We start from the raw sequence: 18,776 nt of genomic DNA, 5'->3' as shown, positions 1-18,776 counted from the left end.
ACTCCCATTCACCCTATATCTGTCTGCAAGTCTAAAGTTCTACTACAGCAGTCCACAAGAGAAATGTCAAAACAGTCATCAAAAATAACAGAGGAGGGTAAAGGCTGTCCCCAAATCATGGTTATTATGATTTAAGAGGAAAAGAAGAAACAAAATAAAGGAACTAACTTTTTAGAAAATGTATTCATTAAAGTTAAATCTCAATGATAAATTAACAAGAGACCAGAGACAACTGAGAAGAAATCCATTAGCTTAGCATTAAATGAAAAAAATGTGTGCACATTCAGGTATTTCAAAATAAATGTACAATCAAAAGAAGGTGGGGTTGCCATTCTTTAAAGGAGTAAATTTAATTCCTATCAAAAGGCATCAGTCAACCAATGGCATTCACTGCAGTCTAATTCTTCAGTGGATCCATTTTAACAAATAAGACAGAAGAGGATTGACCTGAGACCAATCTCATTACAACATCTGGAGAAGAGAAGCATGAAAGAGGGAGGGAAGTAGATGGGGAGAAGAATGAGAAAATCCAATCTAAGTCGATTTGAATTCTGGAAGAGATAATTCAGTGAGTGAAAAATTCAATAACTGGATCCATAAATGCCAGCCTACTTACCAATGATCAGATTCTTGCTCCTAACAAATCACCAAGAGAGCTGGTTATGCGTGCTCTTTGCAGTTACATTTTGAGACTTTGCTCAATGATGCAATTTCCTCCTGTGGGTTAGAGTTACACAGTTGACTTACCATACACTCCCGACTCTTCACATACACTTGCACGCTCTCCTTTCCTGAGAAGGTGTCACCTAGAGGAATGACATAAACAGGGACAGAAAGCCGCTTCTAGCTTAAGTTTTTAAAAAGTAGAGGAGCTTGTGAATAATGACTGAGGACTATTAGTGAGCGTCAATTAAGAGAGCTGGACTCTAGAATAAGACATCTGGGTTCAACCTAATGCTGTAACTCCCTGTGACTTGAGCAGTACTACAGATTTTGAACATATTAAGCATATAGACAAGAAATTGAAAAACCTTGCCAATTATTCATGTCTTGATACTTTTCTTAAGGTACATCCTGTTCTGGAATATCTTGTTTCTCTATCTAGATCCATTCCCCGGCATTTTCTGTCCTTCTCTATAATCCAGAAGGGTACCCATTAGCAGCACTAGCAGAAAACTGACAGTAAATATAGACCAGCAGATAGGAAGAAAGTAAGGCCACAATATTATTCCTGTTGAGATGACACATTGTATGTCAGTAATGTGATCAACTCTGATGGGCACTGGAGCAGGAGTGGAGAGGGCAGAGACAGGTAAATCCTGAGAGTTGCTGATCAGCTAATCTAGTTGAAACACCAAACTCTTGTTTCATTGAAAGACGCTAGCTACCTCAAAAAAAGGGATGAAGAGCAATTGAGAAAGGTATCTGTAGACAACCTGTAGCCTCCACATGTGTATTGTGGAGAAGCATATCTGCATATGTATACATATGCTATATACATATACACGTACTAGCACATCATATGTGTGTGTGCCAAAAATAAACAAATCCTTAAAAGGGAAAATATTGCTCCCTTCCTTAGTAGTCATTAGCTGCCTACCTATTCTTACAGAGAAGTGGGACCCTATGATGTCTTAACTCTTCCATAACAGCATGTTGATGTTAGTCTTGTGTAGGTCTCGTCCATGTAATCATAATTGTTGTGAGTTTGGGAGTTCAATAGCCATATCATGCCTGGAATATAGCATTAATAACATATAACCCATACCCCTGGTGCTTATATTTTTTGTCGCATCTTCTGCATCTGACTATATTTGAGTACATATTTCTACTGAGATATGAGATAGCTGATACTCATTCTACACTGAAGATACTAAAAAGCAGGGAATACATACATTTTAGGAGTAATAAGAAATGACACTTACTGCCATCCTGTGTGCCTCAGTTTTATTTCTGTAAAATGAAAGTAATTGTCTTCTTGAAATATGATAGCTAAGTGAATTAATGTATGTAGAACACACAAGATTCTAGCTTGTACTAAGTCCTCTGTAAATATCAAAATAAGTATTTTCAAAGTGTTGTGATAGATGGTATGGAATATAGAAAGTTGGAGGAAAAACAAAAGATTCTTCCATGAATCTGTGGGGAAGAAATCTGCCCTTCCATCCTGAACCTGAGTTAGAGTATCACTCTTCCAGAAAAGTAATTCTCTAATACCAGAAGGTGAGTGCCACACTGGAAGGTTCCAGCAAGCATTACAAGAATACACATGGGGCTGGAGAAGTGACTCAGAGGTTAAGAACACTGATTGTTCTTCCAGAGGTCCTGAGTTCAATTCCCAGCAACCACATGGTGGCTCACAACCATCTGTAATGAAGTCTGGTGCCCTCTTCTGGCCTGCAGGAACACATGCAGACAGAACACTGTAAACTAAATAAATAAATCTTTAATAAAAAAAAAAAAAGGAAAGAAAAAAGAATGCACATGTAATAGCCAGTCAAAAGGCTGATCTGGAGGGGCAAGTCATTCATTGGCGAGTGAAGTTCATTTCTGTCTCCTGGAGACCTTGGTAGCAGAAGACTTGTCTCTGAAGAGTGTCTCCTTTGTCTTTAGCATCATGCTTTTCATGAGACAGAGGAGAGCAGGGCCAGTAGCTCCTGACACAAACTGAGAAATGTTAACTGCTCATAGGAAAGAAGGAATGATTAATAATATCCATTCATCAGTTACATCGGGAACACTGCTCAGTTTGCCTGTTCACAACACATTTTTACCCAAAACACCTGAAAAGCATAAAACTTTTAGATGAACTTTTAGAGAACTGAGGAGATGGCTCCATGGGTAAATGCTTACCATTCAATCCCAGCAACCATGAAAAAAAAAAAAAGATGCAGTTTTCTGCTTTTTGCATTCCCAGTACAGGAGAAGTAGAGAGAGCAGGATCTGGGACTTTGTGGCCAGCCTGTCTAGCCTAAAGTAAGTGCCAAGGTTTGTAAGAGACCTTATTCCAAAAATATGGTGGAGAAGCAATTGAAGAAGATGCCTGATGTTAGCCTTTAGCTTCTATCTGCATGTACTTACAAGTGTATGTGAACCCACACATGAACACATACACAAACACATGAATACATACATACACATAAAAATACAGAAATTCATAAATACAAAACAATATTTTTCATTGATCTACCCGATGCAAATTTTTTTTACTTTAATTGTGAACATCCATATAAGTAAAACAGTCAACTAAGTCATAGATCTCTGTTCTAATAAACATTGTTTATTTTGTATGTCATTCTGTCCTAAGAGACAGCACTACCAACCCATATAGACAGAACAAAAATGGCCCAGTTTTTATTATCTCAGATTGGTTGCAGTCTTTTGAGATGACTGAGGACCTGTTTGACACGAGCTCACACAGAAACCCTGCATGAACGAAGTCTAGGAGAGGAATTCCATGGGACTGCATGAGAAGAGCACATGCAGTAACAGGAGAGTGGGGGCGGGGATAAGAAATACACACATCATTCAACACACAGAATAAATGAGAAGCTGGCTGTTGGGAAGTTTCGGAAACATGGGTGTTGACGGGATAATGTATAAGGATATATGGTTGCATTCTGAAGGATGGCTTTCAAAAAGAGACTAGATGTAAGGATATGGGTTTAAAGTCTCTAGCTACTATCCAAAAAAAAAAAAACAAAAAAACAAAAAAAAAAGCGGGGGTGATCAGTTAGGACAGAAGCTGTTAAGGGAGTGAGAGATACAAGGACATCTCCAGATCAAACAGCTGACAGCAGACATTCTGTGCTGACACGGGGTCAATGTCATTGAACAGCTCCATCTGAAAGGAGGAGAACACTGGGGACAAAAGGTACAGCAGGAAAAGGGGTGGCAGAGAATCAAATAAAGTGAAATAACCATGAAAATCCTATATGAAAGTCTATTGTTTTGTAAACTATTAAAAAGTTATTTTTTGAGATTACATATATGAGTAATTTACATCATTTACATCATTCTTTCCCTTTCTCCCTTCCTGCCTGCTCCTCTCATGCTTTCCCACTCCCTCTGAATTTCATGACTTCTTCTTTAATTATACTTGTTACATGCCACACAGAGAGAGAGACACAAACACACAAACATAAACACACCCTTACCTATTGAGTCCATTTAGTGTTGCCTGTATGCACATGTGTTTAGGATTAACAAGCTGGGATGAGATGACCTATCGGAAGTCTGCATTAGAACTAATTCTCTACCCAAATGTCAGTATTAGCATCTTTATTCTTTCTATTTCACCTTTTTCCTTGATTGGATGTGTTTCCGGCTATAGAAATTTAGGATATGCTGTCTCCTCCTCAAACAGGTTTTTATATGAAATGTGAAAATGAAGACTGAGGACACTTACGCACAGGCTGAACTTTCTGCTCACACATTCTTTCAGCCTCCTAAACAGGAAATGACCCAGTCCTTTGGGTTTATCCTGTAGCATCCTCTGAAACCCCATGTTTAACATTAGTGTTGCAGGAGGTTGCTTGTTTATTCCTAACTGCCCAGAACCAAAATAATCACACAGAAACTGTCAAAAAATTTCAAAGAAAATGCAATAATATACATAATCCAGACTCTTTATGTATATTCCAGCTTTACATGGCTCATTTTTCTTACTCTACTACTTTTTCTACAAGTTTAATATTTATTTGATTATCTTTAATCTATGACTGTCTATACTCTTTTATATTACATTTACTGTCTCTTTACTCTTTTTCTTTTCTCTTCCAAGCCTGTGCACATTTTTTAAACATACTGTGTCTTGTTTAGATGTCTCTTATGTCTGAATCTGTCCTATTGTGTATCTGAAATCTTTTTTTGTTCAGGAGCGCCTCTTAAAATATTAAGCGGCTAAGTGTCATTACTAAGACTAAGGCTGCTTTGCCTTTTGGCTCTGCCCAGTTCAACATGGTGGGGTAGAGGTCTGTTCATTGCCTCTGAGACTGCTGGGTGGGAGCCATGCTTACCCCCTCAACTCTGGTAACCAGTTGGTCCATGCTGCCACCAAGAAACTTGCAGCACACTGCCCACAAACCCCATTAAATTGCTTGGTCTCGTGAAAGAGTCAGAGTTCATGCCGGCAGCATGGCATAAGAAGCTGCCATTCCTGTAATTTTTCAAAAAAAATATTGTTTAACAAGAGAATGACCTTAAATTTGGATATAGTAAGGGTACGTAAGGGAAAGTTTGTGGTAGAATCTGACTTATGATTGAACCATTTTCTTTACTTCTCAGGTCACAACAGTTTAATTACATTTCCCAGAATTCTTTTTTTTTTCTTCTTTTTTTTCTTTTCCCAGAATTCTTTATAGTTGGGTGGAGAATGTATGTGTAGCATCTCTAGGCCTAGTCCACCTATAGTCTCTAATATATAAATGTATATATATATATAAAATATATAAATATATATGATTCCTTCCTTCCTTTATTTCTCCTTCCTTGAGGAATGGACTATTGTAGAGTATACAGTGAAAGAGGCTACTAGGGATCTAGTAGAGTTTAGGCAGAAGAATCCCGGGTCACTGTATGATTGTGAGGAGCAGAGTATACCTGGTAGCCTATATTGGACTAATACATNTTTTTTTTTTTTTTTTTTGGCTACCATTGAATCAAGAAGTCCTCTATTAAAGGAATCATACCTCTGCTTGCTTCTAGCAACCAGAGCAAGAAGCTGTGTTAAACTCTGTTTGTGTGTGTGTGTGTGTGTGTGTGTGTGTGTGTGTGTCTAGAATTCCTTTTCAAGCTCCCTCGGGTTTTTATGTGAATGTAGTTACCCACGTTGGTGCAACAATCTGTTGTAGGAGGCTGCTTGTTAGTTCCTGGATGCCCAGAACCAAAATAATCACACAGAAACTGTACTAATTACAACACTGCTTGGCCTATTAGCTTATGCATATTTTTATTTTTTTTAATTAATTAATTAATTTATTTATTTATTAAAGATGTCTGTCTCTTCCCCACCGCCGCCTCCCCTTTCCCATTCGTTTCTCTTAAATTAACCCATTTCTATTATTTTATATTTTACCATGAGGCTTGTGGCCTACTGGCAAGGTTCCAGCTGGCAGCTTATGTCTTTCTCTCTGACAGCTCTATAATGTCTCCCTTCTACACCTTCTTTCTCCCAGCATTCAGTTTAGTTTTCCCCCACCTACCTCTATGTTGCTTAGCCATTGGCCAAGCCAGATTCTTTATTCATTAACCAATAAAAGCAGCACATATACAGAAGGACTTCCCACACCACAGTGATTCCACTTTGGTTAGCCAAAAGGAGCAATTGATATTATCTTATTATGAAAAAGTCAATATGATATCAAGATTTAATTCTCCATACTATAGATTATCACCAAAGACTTAATTTGGCCAAGAGATAGACCACTGCTTTGGTACTCCAGTGGTCAAAGTAGCACTGTTTGGTGAAAGGACAATGCCTGTGTGCCTTATTTTCCTCATCAGCCCTGAGATTTGAACTGACTTTTGCATACTCGATAACACAGAGGTCAGATTTGACTTGTGTGCAGCATAGGGATATACAGCTTCTCCAATACTGTTTGTTGGGGAGACTATCCTTTCTCCATTGTGTATTTTTAGACCCTTGTTAGAGGTCAGTTAATATGAACGTGTGTGGGTTGGGGTTGGAAAGACTTGCTGCTCTTACAGGCGATTACAAAATGCAGTCAAAGAAAATGTTCTCATTAAACTAAATTGTAATACAGGAGACCCCAGGTCAGTTCCCAGCACCCAAGTCAGGCAACTCACAACTTTCTATAATTTCATCTCCAGGGGATCTGATGCCTCTGGCTTCCAAGGGCACATACCCACATTCCAACACACACTCTTACACATAAGTAAAAATAAGCCTTTATTTTTTGATTTATTTATGGATTTGCTTCTGCTACCTTTATTGTATTATATGAGTTTATATACATATGTCTTTATAGCAATGGTATGCAGTTTAAGTTATTGTGGCTTTATAATGTATTTTGAAATAAGAAGGTGTGATGTCCCCAGGTTTGTTCTTTTATTTATAATTGTTTGGGCTATCTAGAAATTTTATACATCCATATGGATTTCAGAAAGTTTTCTATTTCTATAAAAATATGTCATTATAATTTTATAGTGATTTATTAAACTTGCAGATGTTTTGGCCTAAAATTGTAGGTTTTCATCTATGAATAAATAAAATGTCTTCATTTGTTTAAATCTTAATTTTTCCATCAGTTTTTATAATTTTAGCACTTTTTTACTTCCTTAATTAAACTCTAAGGACTTTATTCTTTGATATTACTGCACATAAAATTTGCTTTTTAATTTCCTTTCCAAATAGATTGTTATCAGGATATGAATGTACAACTAATTTTTCTGTGTTGATAAAAAAATTTCACACGTGTGTGGATATTTACATATTTTTTAACAACTTGTAGGATTAAAGAGCAAATTAAGAATAAAACTTAAAGAAACAGCATTTTAAGTTTAAAGTTTACAATGACAAATACCTACATTTTTAATAGTATCAAATGAAAATTGTAACTATATTTCAAAGACCTGGAAAAAGAAATTACACTAAACCAAACATTTGCATAAGGAATGAAACAATAAAGATTAGATGAGAAGGCTGGAGGTGTAGATTAATGGCACAGTGCTTGCTTAGCATGGATAAGGCCCTGGCTCAATTCCTAGTATGAAAGAAAAAAAAGAAAAAAGGAAGGAAGGAAGGGAATGAGAGAGCAAGAGAGAAGAGGAAGAAGGGAGGGAAGAAAGGAGGGAGGAAGGGAGAAAGGGAGGGAGGAAGGGAGGGAGGGAGGGAGAAAGGGAGGGAGGGAGGATCAGAAAGAAGGAAATGGAGAACAAAAACTAATAGAAAAATTAATAAAACTAAAATTTGAATTTTTAAAAATGATATATAATCAAAAGTGATACCTGTAGATTTATCAAGGAAAAGGAGAGAGGCGATACAGACAGATAATGCCAAAATGGAAGAGAAAATATTACAACTGCTATCACAGAAACAAAAATATCGTAAGAAAGCCAGGAACAGTGGTTCACATCTGAGATCCTAGCACTTGGAACGTGAAGGCAAGAGGGCTGAGAGGGGGACATAGTAATATCCCTGTCTCTAGAGTACTATACAGCTATTGATATAATAGTAATAATAATAATAATAAATTGAAAATTAAATATCATTAGAGACTACCATGAAAAACCACCAACCAGATAGCCAAAAAGAAGTAGGGATCTCAGAAGCATACTATCCACAACAAAGCATTATGAGTAAATAAAAGGTTTGGACAAACACAACTAGTAATAAGATTAAATCACTGAAACAATTACTCCTAATCAAAAAAATAAATATAAGAGTTGAGGACCTAAGTACTTCGCTAGAAGCCAATGTTCTTAATGAAGCTGATGCCTCTCAAGCTCTTCTTTACTTCCGAGTAGCAGCAGCCACCACACTTGAATTCTGTAGTCCGCATAGCACCCAGGTCTGCTGCCAGATCATTCAGTCGTGGAACATGCTTGATCCAAGGTCAAAATGGCCTAAGAATGTCTAAATGATGTAACACAGGTAAATGCTTCCATAGTTGTCTGTGCAGCAGCTGCCTCTGCTGTCTGCTTCACCAACATCAGAACTCAGCTGCTTTGGTTGTTCCATGTGAACTGAAGACCCATGGCTCTCCAGGAATACTCCAGGCCTTCGGCAGCAGCTTGTGACCGCCGAGACAGCCAGGCTCATGAACACTTTTTAGAGTCTCCACTTCTCCTATGTGAGAATAGCCATCTAATAAACCATATATATATATATGGGATTTCCTCTAGTGGTTCTGTTCCACTGAAAAAGCCTGACTAATACAAAGATAAAGCCTAAGGAGCCTGCACGGGACCATCCTAAGCCCTTTGCATGTGGGGTGACAGTTGGGTGGCTTGGTCTGTTTGTGGGATTCTTATCAGTGGAATCAGGACCTGTCCCTGGCACATGAGCTGGCTTTTGGGGACCTATTCCCCATGCTAGGATGCCTCTGCCAGCCTTGATGAAGGGGGATGAGCTTGGTCTTGCCTCAACCTGATATGGCATGTTTTGTTGAATCCAATGGGAGACCTACCCCTTTCTGAATGGAGAAGGAATGAATGGGGAAGGGATAATGGGAGGTGGGGGAAGGAATTGAAGAAGAGGAGGGAAGGGAAATTGTGGTTGGTATGTAAAATAAATGAAGAGCTTTAATAAAAATATTTTTAAAAAGAATAAACTTTAAATTTCAATTATACCTCAATAACAGTATTTTTAGATATTTGTAAATAAAACATAGGCACTAATACATATATGTTATAATGCATAACTTCCAAAGAATGGAGTGAGTGTGGGAAGAAATAGGAAGAAGAAAAAGAGAATTTTCCAGAAAGAAAAGAAAAAATTTTTAGTATACAAAAGAATTTCCTTAAATGTCTTCTCAATTGGGAAACATTAAGAGTGAGTCTTGTTTAATTTCTATCATTTTATTGTAATGAGAAAGAATTGTGCATGTAAATCACCACACAGCTGTCATCACAGCCCTTGGGGGGCCAGCCTGGGTTGTATGGTGAGTTGAGGAACTAACTTAAAAATCAACAAGGTCTTGTTTCAAAAAAAAGCAAACAAAATAAGACAAAAAGAAATTCATCTTAAATATTTGTCCTGATTTGTAAAGGGGGACAGGATTATTCTTAACAATTAAAAAATATGTCAAAAATTATCAATGTATATACTCCTCATATCTCCCTCTAAACAAAAATGGAGAGGAAATCATATCATCCCATTGCCATCCTTTCAGCATATAAATACCCCCATGTTGCCCCACCTACAAATACAGTCCAAAGACACTTGCTATTTGATAAATACATAAGACTAGAATGTTAAAAATGGACAACTCACAACATCTGTAAAACTGTTAGGCATGAGATGTCAGCACTTCTGTAGCAACATGAGCAGTTGAGAACACTCATTACAAATGCTGTCTCTCTCTTCAGACAAAACAAGGACGAGAATCCAGTTTCATTAAATAATAGAGTTAATATCATAACATACCACCCAACTGGTTAATTAAAAATAGAAAGGAGAAACTGTGGCAATAAGAATGGGAAAGACACAAGAATAAGAATATAGAGAAAGGCACATTCAAACACAATCAGAGGGAATGTAAGTAGACACAATTTGACTGCTCTATTGATAATAAAGGTACATTCCGTCTGCCAGGACTATTACATTAAAAAAAAATCTCTCAATGTGATCAAATAATGCAGAGATTATCCACAGGAAACATTCTACTTGGTACTGTTTAATACCACACAGAAAACAAAATCTAAATGCCCATCCAAGGGCCATGATTAATTAAATTACAATGTAATTATACAGCGGAATTTTACATAGCCATTAAAAAGAATGAGGTAGTTTTGCTTATACTGATATAAAAAGATTTTTCAAGACTCACAGTATTAACTTTTTAAGTCCAGCATTCCAGTCTGTTTTGACAAGAAGCTGTCTTGACAATGTGATTTGTGCATGTATACATATATGTAAATAAGCACATACAAATGCACACATACACTATAAGCACATATAAAGAGAAATGCTTTTGGAAGAATTCATGAGAAGCTCTTTAGTAATGATTGTTCCTTCTGCAATTACATCTTGAGGGAACTCAGTTTTCATCATCCTGTATTGCACAATTTGATTGTATCATAACCTTGTGCTTTCTTTGTAATAATTTCATCAGTTCTTCAAAGATTAACTGGTAGCAGCAAAGATTCCAAACTTCCAACCATGAAGATTACAATGCAAAACCGTAAGAACATTTGTGTTTCTAAGAACTTTTGAAGAGCTAATTTCCAAGTCATCTTTCCATTGTAGAATTTTAAGGAAAGCAAAAGAGTAACGATGGTGTCCCTGGATTCATTTTTCTTGGTTCTAGATTCCAGTGGCTGATAAAGCAAGCCCATCTGTGCCATTGACTTCACCTTGTGATGCTGGACACACCTCCACCTTGGTCACAGTGTCATAGAGTGGATTACTCTTCTCTGTGTAGCTAGCATAAGGCTGCATTTCATCCTAGGACAAAGTTCAAAGTCAAAATCCCATTCAAAGAACTAGAAATCATTACCCAAACTACCCATTTATTCTACCATGTTAGCATCTACTAGTAATGCTTATATGTATATCTCTGACTTACATGAACAGAAGAACAGGATTTTGTTCAAATAGTTTATCAAAAACATTTGTTGATTATTTATATTTTGGGTGAGATGGCTGTTGGGTAAAAGTAGAAATGCAGAGGAATGCGGAGACATGAGGAGTATTTCAAAGGGATGAATCAAAGACAATAAGAAGTTAGTTACAGGAGACTAAGGGGCAGGCTGTTTTAAACCAGGATAAGAGAAAAATGGTGGTGGTCTTGAAAATGGGAAGTCAGGAATAAGACACAAGTTCCTGGAGAAGGAAACATCTCTTAATTTCTCCAGAGATGACAGTCCAAACGGGGCAAAAGTGACACCGTTGCAATTTATCAGATGAGAAAATGTATTGGATAGCATCTATATATAGTATTTGATAGGCAATTAACAAAATAAGTATGTCTGACTGCTAACTGTAAACTCAGAAATATTTTGTTCAACTAAAGAATGAATATTAATGCAAATTACAGATGATGTTGCTAGATTATGATCATGTGGCTTTAAAGTTTACAAATATCCTTTAATACATCTTACCTCCTCAACAGCTGGAGAAGCTTCTGGTCTTGTCCATCTACATTTTCTAAAAAAAAAAAATGAAATAAAATAATCTTGAGTGAATGCAGGGAGCATTAGAATAAACAGTTATAATATCGAAATGTTCTGACAACTGTTATGTAAGTCTCGGTAAATCAACAGTGAACTGCCAGAAATGAATGGAATATACTGATTTCCAGTTATCATATAAAGAAATAAAAAAATTCTGGATCTTGGAATTAGGTAAAAACCCAAAATCTTGGGATAGGAGCTTGATGCATTAAAATATATGTGAATATATTGTTAAATGAAAAGAATTATTGTAGTTATTTTCTCTAATTAAAATAAAATACCATGCCCAGATTCTTTGTCCTTACTGGCTTAATTCACAGTGCTTGCACACTTGAGCAACTCACAAAACGAACACTGTCACCATGCAAAGTTGTCCCAGTCTAACACTTCATGTGTCCCTTTCACTTATGAAAGCATTGCCATTACTCCCCAATGAACCAGTAAGCCAGCACCATATTCTCCAGCCTTTTCTAATCCAGTAAGATTGAAAAAACATTCATCAGTTAATACCTGAAGCCAATGATTTTCAAAAGCCAAATGAATCCTATGATGATCAAAAGAATAATAGGAGATGAGATGATGTATAGAGTATATGATCCTAACGATTTGCCACCTGTAATGACAGACAGAAAATTTATGGTTGAAAGAAGATAAATCCAGATAACAGGAGTTTTTCATTGATATAATGAAGAAAGAATTCATGTCTAGTACTGAAACATGCTCAAAAGCAAGCAGTCAGAAAGATTATAAGTCCTGGGGGTAGGGGAGCCTACTAGTGTTGCTTTGCTAATTGGACATGGTGTCACCCTGTCTTCTATTATTTTATTTAAATTATTTTATTTTCATAGATTAATGATGCTTTCAATCTTGGTCAGAGAAATTTCTGTTTGCAATGGTTAATGGAGGATCCCGTAACTGCTCAATTTTCTGAGAATAAACCATTGTTAAATGCAATGTTCAGTCCTAAACATGGTATCCTTATCACCCCATCCTAGGTTCTGGGAACAGGAAGAAAGCGGGGCAGAAAGAATGTAAGAGGCAGAGGATGGGAAGGAGTGCTGCAAAACATTCTCCTCTGGGTATAAAATGGGTGTTGAACTGACAACAGCAGTGGCTACATGTACAAGATGTACAAGACTGAACTCTTCAACATTCCACCACTGATGGGGGAAGGGATCATAAGTTGTTCAGTTACATAATTTCCCCATCCATGGATCACGTAAGCAACCTAAAACAAATACAATGTGCCACACACAGGAAAAAGGAAAGAAAGAAAGAAAGAAAGAAAGAAAGAAAGAAGGAAGGAAGGAAAGAAAGAAGGAAGGAAGGAAGGAAGGAAGGAAGGAAGGAAGGAAGGAAAGAAAGAAAGAAAGAAAGAAAGAAAGAAAGAAAGAAAGAAAGAAAGAATTAGAAAGGAGCATGCTGGGGAAAAGAGCTTCAATGGAAGGAGACAAGAGGGGGTAATGGGAGGAACATTATCAAAGTAATGCATATACATATATACATGCATATATATTGCAAAATAATAAATTTTTAGAAGAAAAACTTGTGCTTCATAAATTTCGGAGACTAAATAAAAGTCAATCCCTTTGTTGATTCAAAAAACGTAAAGAGATCCACTCGGCGGAGCTGCGTGCTCTGAGTCCGTGACTTTTCTCTCAGTGTTTCCCGAGGGGGCCAAACGGCGGTCGCCCTGCATTTATTCGTCCTCCTGAAGATGCATCCTGACTTATCGCCACATTTGCACACCGAGGAATGCAACATCTTGATTAACTTGCTTAAGGAATGTCACAAAAATCACAACATTCTGAAATTTTTTGGTCATTGCAACGATCTTGATCGGGAAATGAGAAAGTGCTTGAAAAATGAGTATTCAGAGAAGAGGACCAGGAGCCGGGAGCATGGTGCTGCCATGCGAGCAAGGCTTTTCAGCCCTTCAGAGGAAGCTGGAAAATAGGTTCGCTGGATGCCTTGACTGCGAGACCTGAACGTGGCTGGGAGCTGGGGAAAATAAATCCCTTCTTTTGGTCTCTATGGCCCTTTGAATGAAAGGTGACCCATGAAGAACTGACCCATGGAGAAACATGAGAATATGGATTCTTAGTACTTGTTGAGCAAAAGCCAAAAAGCAAAAGTCCATGGGCTGTGCCTGCCAAACAGTTTCCTCTACTGCTGCTCTGAGTCTCCGTCCACCTAGTGCCAACTCCCCTCCCACAATAAAGTAATCGGACAGCATCGTCCTCCCTTTCCTTTAACCTTCTCAGGGCAAGAGAGAAAGTGATGCCGGTAGGCTCCTCTATTTGAGAACGTGGTGGTTGGAGATTAGGCTCTGAAGACAAAAGCTAGCATGGGAATTCTGGGGAAATTCCAACAGAGTTAACTGTATGAAGTTCCCAGTTTTATCTTTTTAAAGAGACATTTTCCGAAAGACCATATATTTCTAGTTAGCTGACCAATTATGGCTGGAAAATATTTGAAAAAGCTTGACCTATAGTGGGCACGTCCATGTTCCTTCCCGCTTTCTAAATGATACAGCACAAGAACTGCTTATCATTAACGGCATGTCAGGCGCTAGGTAAGCTAGAGCTGGAGTGGCCGCTCGTGGAGGTGTGTAGGCTTTATGCAAATACTCTGTCCTTAAGGGATTTGAGCATCTGCAGATTTGAGTACTGCCCAAAGCTTTGAAGTGATGATTGGCAGGGATCACACTGCATCCAGTTCAGGTCCCGTCAGACTCCACTTTCTCATTTGGTTAAATGTTCCCACCATGGGTACCACTTGACTCCTGGGCTTTAGCTTTAGAACCTCAGGGCTCTCTGTGTGTTCACTCCTGGCTGCTACCACTGGTTTCTGAGACCTTCAGCAGTTTGGAACCCAGCAGCTTTCGCCACAGCTCCAGCAGGGCTTCTCAGGGCTACTCAGGATCCACAAGACAACCCAGGCTATAAGCTTCTGCTTGTGCTTGGTGTGTAATGCTTGTATGAGACCTTGGTGTTTAATAAATGATTTTCCTATTGCAAAAAAAAAAACGTAAAGAAATAAAAGATGCCTTTAAGAAAAAAATGATGTAGAAATTTTCTGTTACTTGATGTCTTTGTGATATGCTAAACTATTCGACTTCCTCAGAAAGAAAAATGAAGGGACTATCAGATTACCCAGCAAGTCAGAATATTTTGAATAATATTCATACTTACACAGCTGTGAATGAGAAGCTATAGCATACAAATAATTTGCTCCTGACTGTCATATTGTATTCCACAACTCAATAAAAAGCTGGGGATGTTCTCATTTTTATTATTGTATCATGATCTTCAAATGGATACATAATTTCTAATAAATATTGGATTTAGAAGACAAGCCAGAATGAGCAGGAAAACCGGGATCTCACTTTGAACAACTTCAAGAAACAGGGAAGTCAGGAAGAGAAGAAACACCATTAAGTTGTTTACTCGATAAGCATAAAACATGTGAAAATATTGATGATATCAGTAACCTGAGCATTAAAGTCTACACATCCCAGAAATACAAATGTACTTTTATGGTGGACTTAGTAAAAGGCACTTACAGAAGTACAGATAAGAAGTATTTAGTACAGCCAATTCTTCCCACTTGATAAGGAGTTGGAAAATATTTCTCCAGCACAACAGTGCATTGTTTAGCTATATAACAATGTCCAAGTGAGAAGCTCAATTTGTCTTCCCTGTGTTGGGTTATTCATTATTTACTACTTAAGAATAAGTTAAATACCAGTTCCCTTTCAAGGAAGAAACAGCTCCTTTATAATCCCAGCACTCAGGGAGCAGACCAAGACAGATCATGAATGTAAGGCCAGTCTTGGCTACAAAGATAGACCTTATCTCAGTAGAAGACCATGATAACAAGTTTTAAAAAAAGAAAAAGAAGAAAGGAAGGAAAGAGGGAGGGAGGAAGGGAGGGAGGGAGGGAGGGAGATAAAGGGAGGAAGGGAGGGAGGGAGGAAGGAAGGAAGGAAGGAAGGAAGGAAGGAAGGAAGGAAGGAAGGAAGAAAATAAAGTAGAGAAAAAGAGGTGGATAGACCTGTGGATAGATCAGCTGGTAAAAGCATTTGCTGTCAAGTCTGAGGGCCAGATGGTAGAAGGACATGTTGTCCTCTGGCCTCTACATACTTAATATGGCAAATACACAAACATAATAAACAAACAAACAAAGGTATAAAAAGTAAAGAGGTACTCACCACTTCCGTTCAGTTCTATGGGCAGAGTCTGGTTGCCAGTTGGATGGGAGACAAAGCAGAACACAGAAGACACATTGTTCTGTTCCCAGTAGTATGTGCTCCTGACAGTCGTGGTGCCATTGCTGTGTGATTCCTGCTTAGTGCCGTGATCCCCATCTGGATTCCAAAAGATCTGCGCAGCCGGCTTGCCTGCAATTGCCTCACAAACTGCAGTTCTGTTTTCCCCTGGAAGCAGGGTTACTGCTGGAGGCACTGTGGAGATGGAAGGGGAAAATGATTCAGTCTGGTCCCAAATTACAAAGGCATCTGTTTCTATCTAAAATCTGGTGACCTGAAATAGCACGATATGTCACTTACCTAGCACTTGGAGGTTATGTCTCCTTAGGAAATTCCCCTGAGGTGTTGCTATTTCACATGAATAAAGCCTGTCATGATCGAGGGCCACTGCATTGATCAGAAGGTCAGGACTCTGGTCAGGTGTGGATGCCCAGGTGATTCTCCTGTCTGTACAGTTGGTTTCACTGGTCTCCTTTGTTTCTGCTTTGTAGATTATTCTGCAGGGAGGCTGGCCTTTCAGGATTATTACCCACGTTATTAATAATGCTTTCGTCATTGGAGGAGCAGGGCAGCACAGCAGAGCCTTTGCACCCATCTGTACAAACAGTGTAGTGTTAACTGGACACAGACACAAAAAGAACACGGAAAGGAAACCTGTGTTAAGTCTGTCCACAGCAGTGTATATGAAGTTACACCAGAGTATTGTCTGACTAATGAGTGTATTTCAGGAATACTAGATTTTTCTTACATTTCTTGTTTCTATATGTTCAGTCTATTAGAATTAAATATATTATTCACTTTCTAAAGTAAAAATTCAAGGCCTGTGGCCTATATGCATCTCTTACCGTAAAACCTCCCACTCCCTATATACTGACTTAGAATCCATGATGGATACAAATTTGCTGAGTGGTGATTACTGAACAAAATTATCTGTTATAGTCACTGTGACAAAAGAGTCAGTGATGCCACCACTTTAACAGGAGCAGAAGTCACTGTGAATATTAAGCCTTGACTCTGATAAACATTGTATTAACCATCTCAACTATACCATTTCAGTGACACTTGCCTCTTTGTGTCCTCAGGTCCTCATAAGTCACATCAAATAAAGGTTATATAATTAGATGATGAAGGATCCTTTAACACAGACTTGGGAGGGTGCTAATCCCATAGCCTTTCTTACTCTAAGACAGCAAATGTGCAGAGGCCATTGTTCAGGGTCCCTCCTCATCACCAGATCCTTCCACTCCTCCTAAGTCTTTCCAGAAGCAAAAGCATTAGTCACTGTTTCTAAGCAAGGTGAACTCTCTATTCCCTCAGTGCTGGCCACAAGATAGAGAAGAACAGTACCTTCTGACTCTGGTAATGAACCGTTCAGTGATGTTTGATTCCCATTCATACAACTTGACTCTAGAAAATATTTAAATACGAATGTTTAAATATTTAAGTCATTGTAAGGCAATAATCAGAAGTTTAATCATCACTGATACATGAATGCCTTAGAAATTACATTTTTTGTTTTTTGTTTTGGTTTTTGTTGTTGTTGTTGTTGTTTTTTGTTTTTTTGAGACAGGGTTTCTCTGTGTAGCTTTGGATCCTGTCCTGGCACTAGGTCTTGTAGATAAGGCTGCCCTTGAACTCATTTTTAAGATACTAATCCATTATTTCCCATTGATTAATGACCATATTTTTGTCAAATAGTTTGTAGAGTAACCCTGCTTTCCTTCTTCCAGCTCTTTGCCAGGTTCAGTGTCGACATACCGCATAAGATAACTTAGTTAAACTCCTTTCTCCAGATGTCATCCCTTAAATAAAGCCATTTGGTCCAATAATGAACACTTCACATAGATGAGGAGACAGAGCCATCCTCAAAAACTGTAGAAACAGAATCACAAAGAGTTTGTGTTCTTTCTTTCTTCCTACTTTCTACCTTGCGAATGAACAGTGGAAGTGAAACAGAACGGGTGTAGGAATGGAATATGTGCCTTTTTCTCTGCCTACTTTCTTGTTGTATAGTTCCTGGAACCTATTTCCATTCCTTCCTTGAATTCTGTAAAATTTATCACAGTTATAGTAGTCCCAAGCCAGGCCTTCCTGAACAGAGCAGAGGGCAAGAGAATTGTGAATGTTAGAGCCACAAACTGAATTTGAGGTCGGCCTGAACTCCACAGTGATACACTGCTTTATAAAAATAAACAAAAAATAGTCTTGATCATCTTCAAAATTGGTTTCTTAAATATTTATCTGCAATATTTCATGTTTCCATGTAACAATTAAAGATCTGGGGAGGAAAGAATAGATTTATTTTTGTTGTCCTAAGGTACTTACACTACTATGAAGTTCTAGTGTGCTTTTTAATCGGAGAATTGAACTAATTCTACTATTCTTTGGAAACGTCTCAACCAAAAGCAAATGAATGCCTTGCTATATAGCAGAAGAGACAACAAAACTGCAGGCAAACTTCTATTGAGAACTCTCATGGATACAAAAAAATAAATTAAAAAATCTGTCATTTGTTGGAAAATGAATGGAACTAGAAGACATGCTATTAATCAGAATAAGCCAGGTACAACAGCAAGGTAAGTGAGATATGTTCTTGCATGTGAAAGCAGAATAAAACCCAAAGACCTGAAAATAGAAGTAGGGTTACAGG

At 37.9% G+C, this 18,776-nt stretch overlaps 2 protein-coding genes across 4 annotated transcripts in view; one reads left to right on the top strand and one right to left on the bottom strand.

Annotated features, from left to right (window-relative positions):
* Cd200r1 (CD200 receptor 1) overlaps positions 1 to 18,776 on the bottom strand; it is a 75,313-nt gene that overhangs the window by 37,010 nt on the left and 19,527 nt on the right. Inside the window, exons 2-7 of one of the 3 annotated variants that reach the window (XM_050149001.1) lie at positions 17,474 to 17,533; positions 16,427 to 16,744; positions 16,070 to 16,321; positions 12,367 to 12,469; positions 11,785 to 11,830; positions 7,857 to 11,128 (exon numbers count right to left, since the gene is read on the bottom strand). In XM_050149001.1, coding sequence (XP_050004958.1) covers positions 10,988 to 11,128; positions 11,785 to 11,830; positions 12,367 to 12,469; positions 16,070 to 16,321; positions 16,427 to 16,744; positions 17,474 to 17,533 — 920 coding nt within the window. In that variant the 3' untranslated portion in view covers positions 7,857 to 10,987. Of the gene's footprint in view, positions 1 to 7,856; positions 11,129 to 11,784; positions 11,831 to 12,366; positions 12,470 to 16,069; positions 16,322 to 16,426; positions 16,745 to 17,473; positions 17,534 to 18,776 lie in introns of those variants that run through there. The other 2 variants (XM_050149002.1, XM_050149004.1) reach the window with 2 other exon arrangements.
* LOC126505765 (COX assembly mitochondrial protein 2 homolog) lies at positions 13,237 to 14,093 on the top strand. The gene has a single exon (XM_050149009.1). It carries the CDS (start codon positions 13,574 to 13,576, stop codon positions 13,811 to 13,813), a length of 240 nt encoding a protein of 79 aa, XP_050004966.1. The 5' UTR covers positions 13,237 to 13,573; the 3' UTR covers positions 13,814 to 14,093.

The sequence above is a fragment of the Alexandromys fortis genome, unplaced genomic scaffold, assembly GCF_014885135.2.
Source record: "Alexandromys fortis isolate MF-2015 unplaced genomic scaffold, M_Fortis_MF-2015_v1.1 scaffold_4, whole genome shotgun sequence".
Taxonomy (NCBI): domain Eukaryota; kingdom Metazoa; phylum Chordata; class Mammalia; order Rodentia; family Cricetidae; genus Alexandromys; species Alexandromys fortis.
The sequence above is the reverse complement of the archived record's forward strand: the minus strand, read 5'-3'. Positions and strand labels throughout refer to the sequence as shown.

What these genes read in the sequence shown, in the direction of transcription:
- LOC126505765 (XM_050149009.1), top strand. Translation starts at nt 13,574, where the DNA reads ATGCATCCTGACTTATCGCCACATTTGCACACCGAGGAATGCAACATC.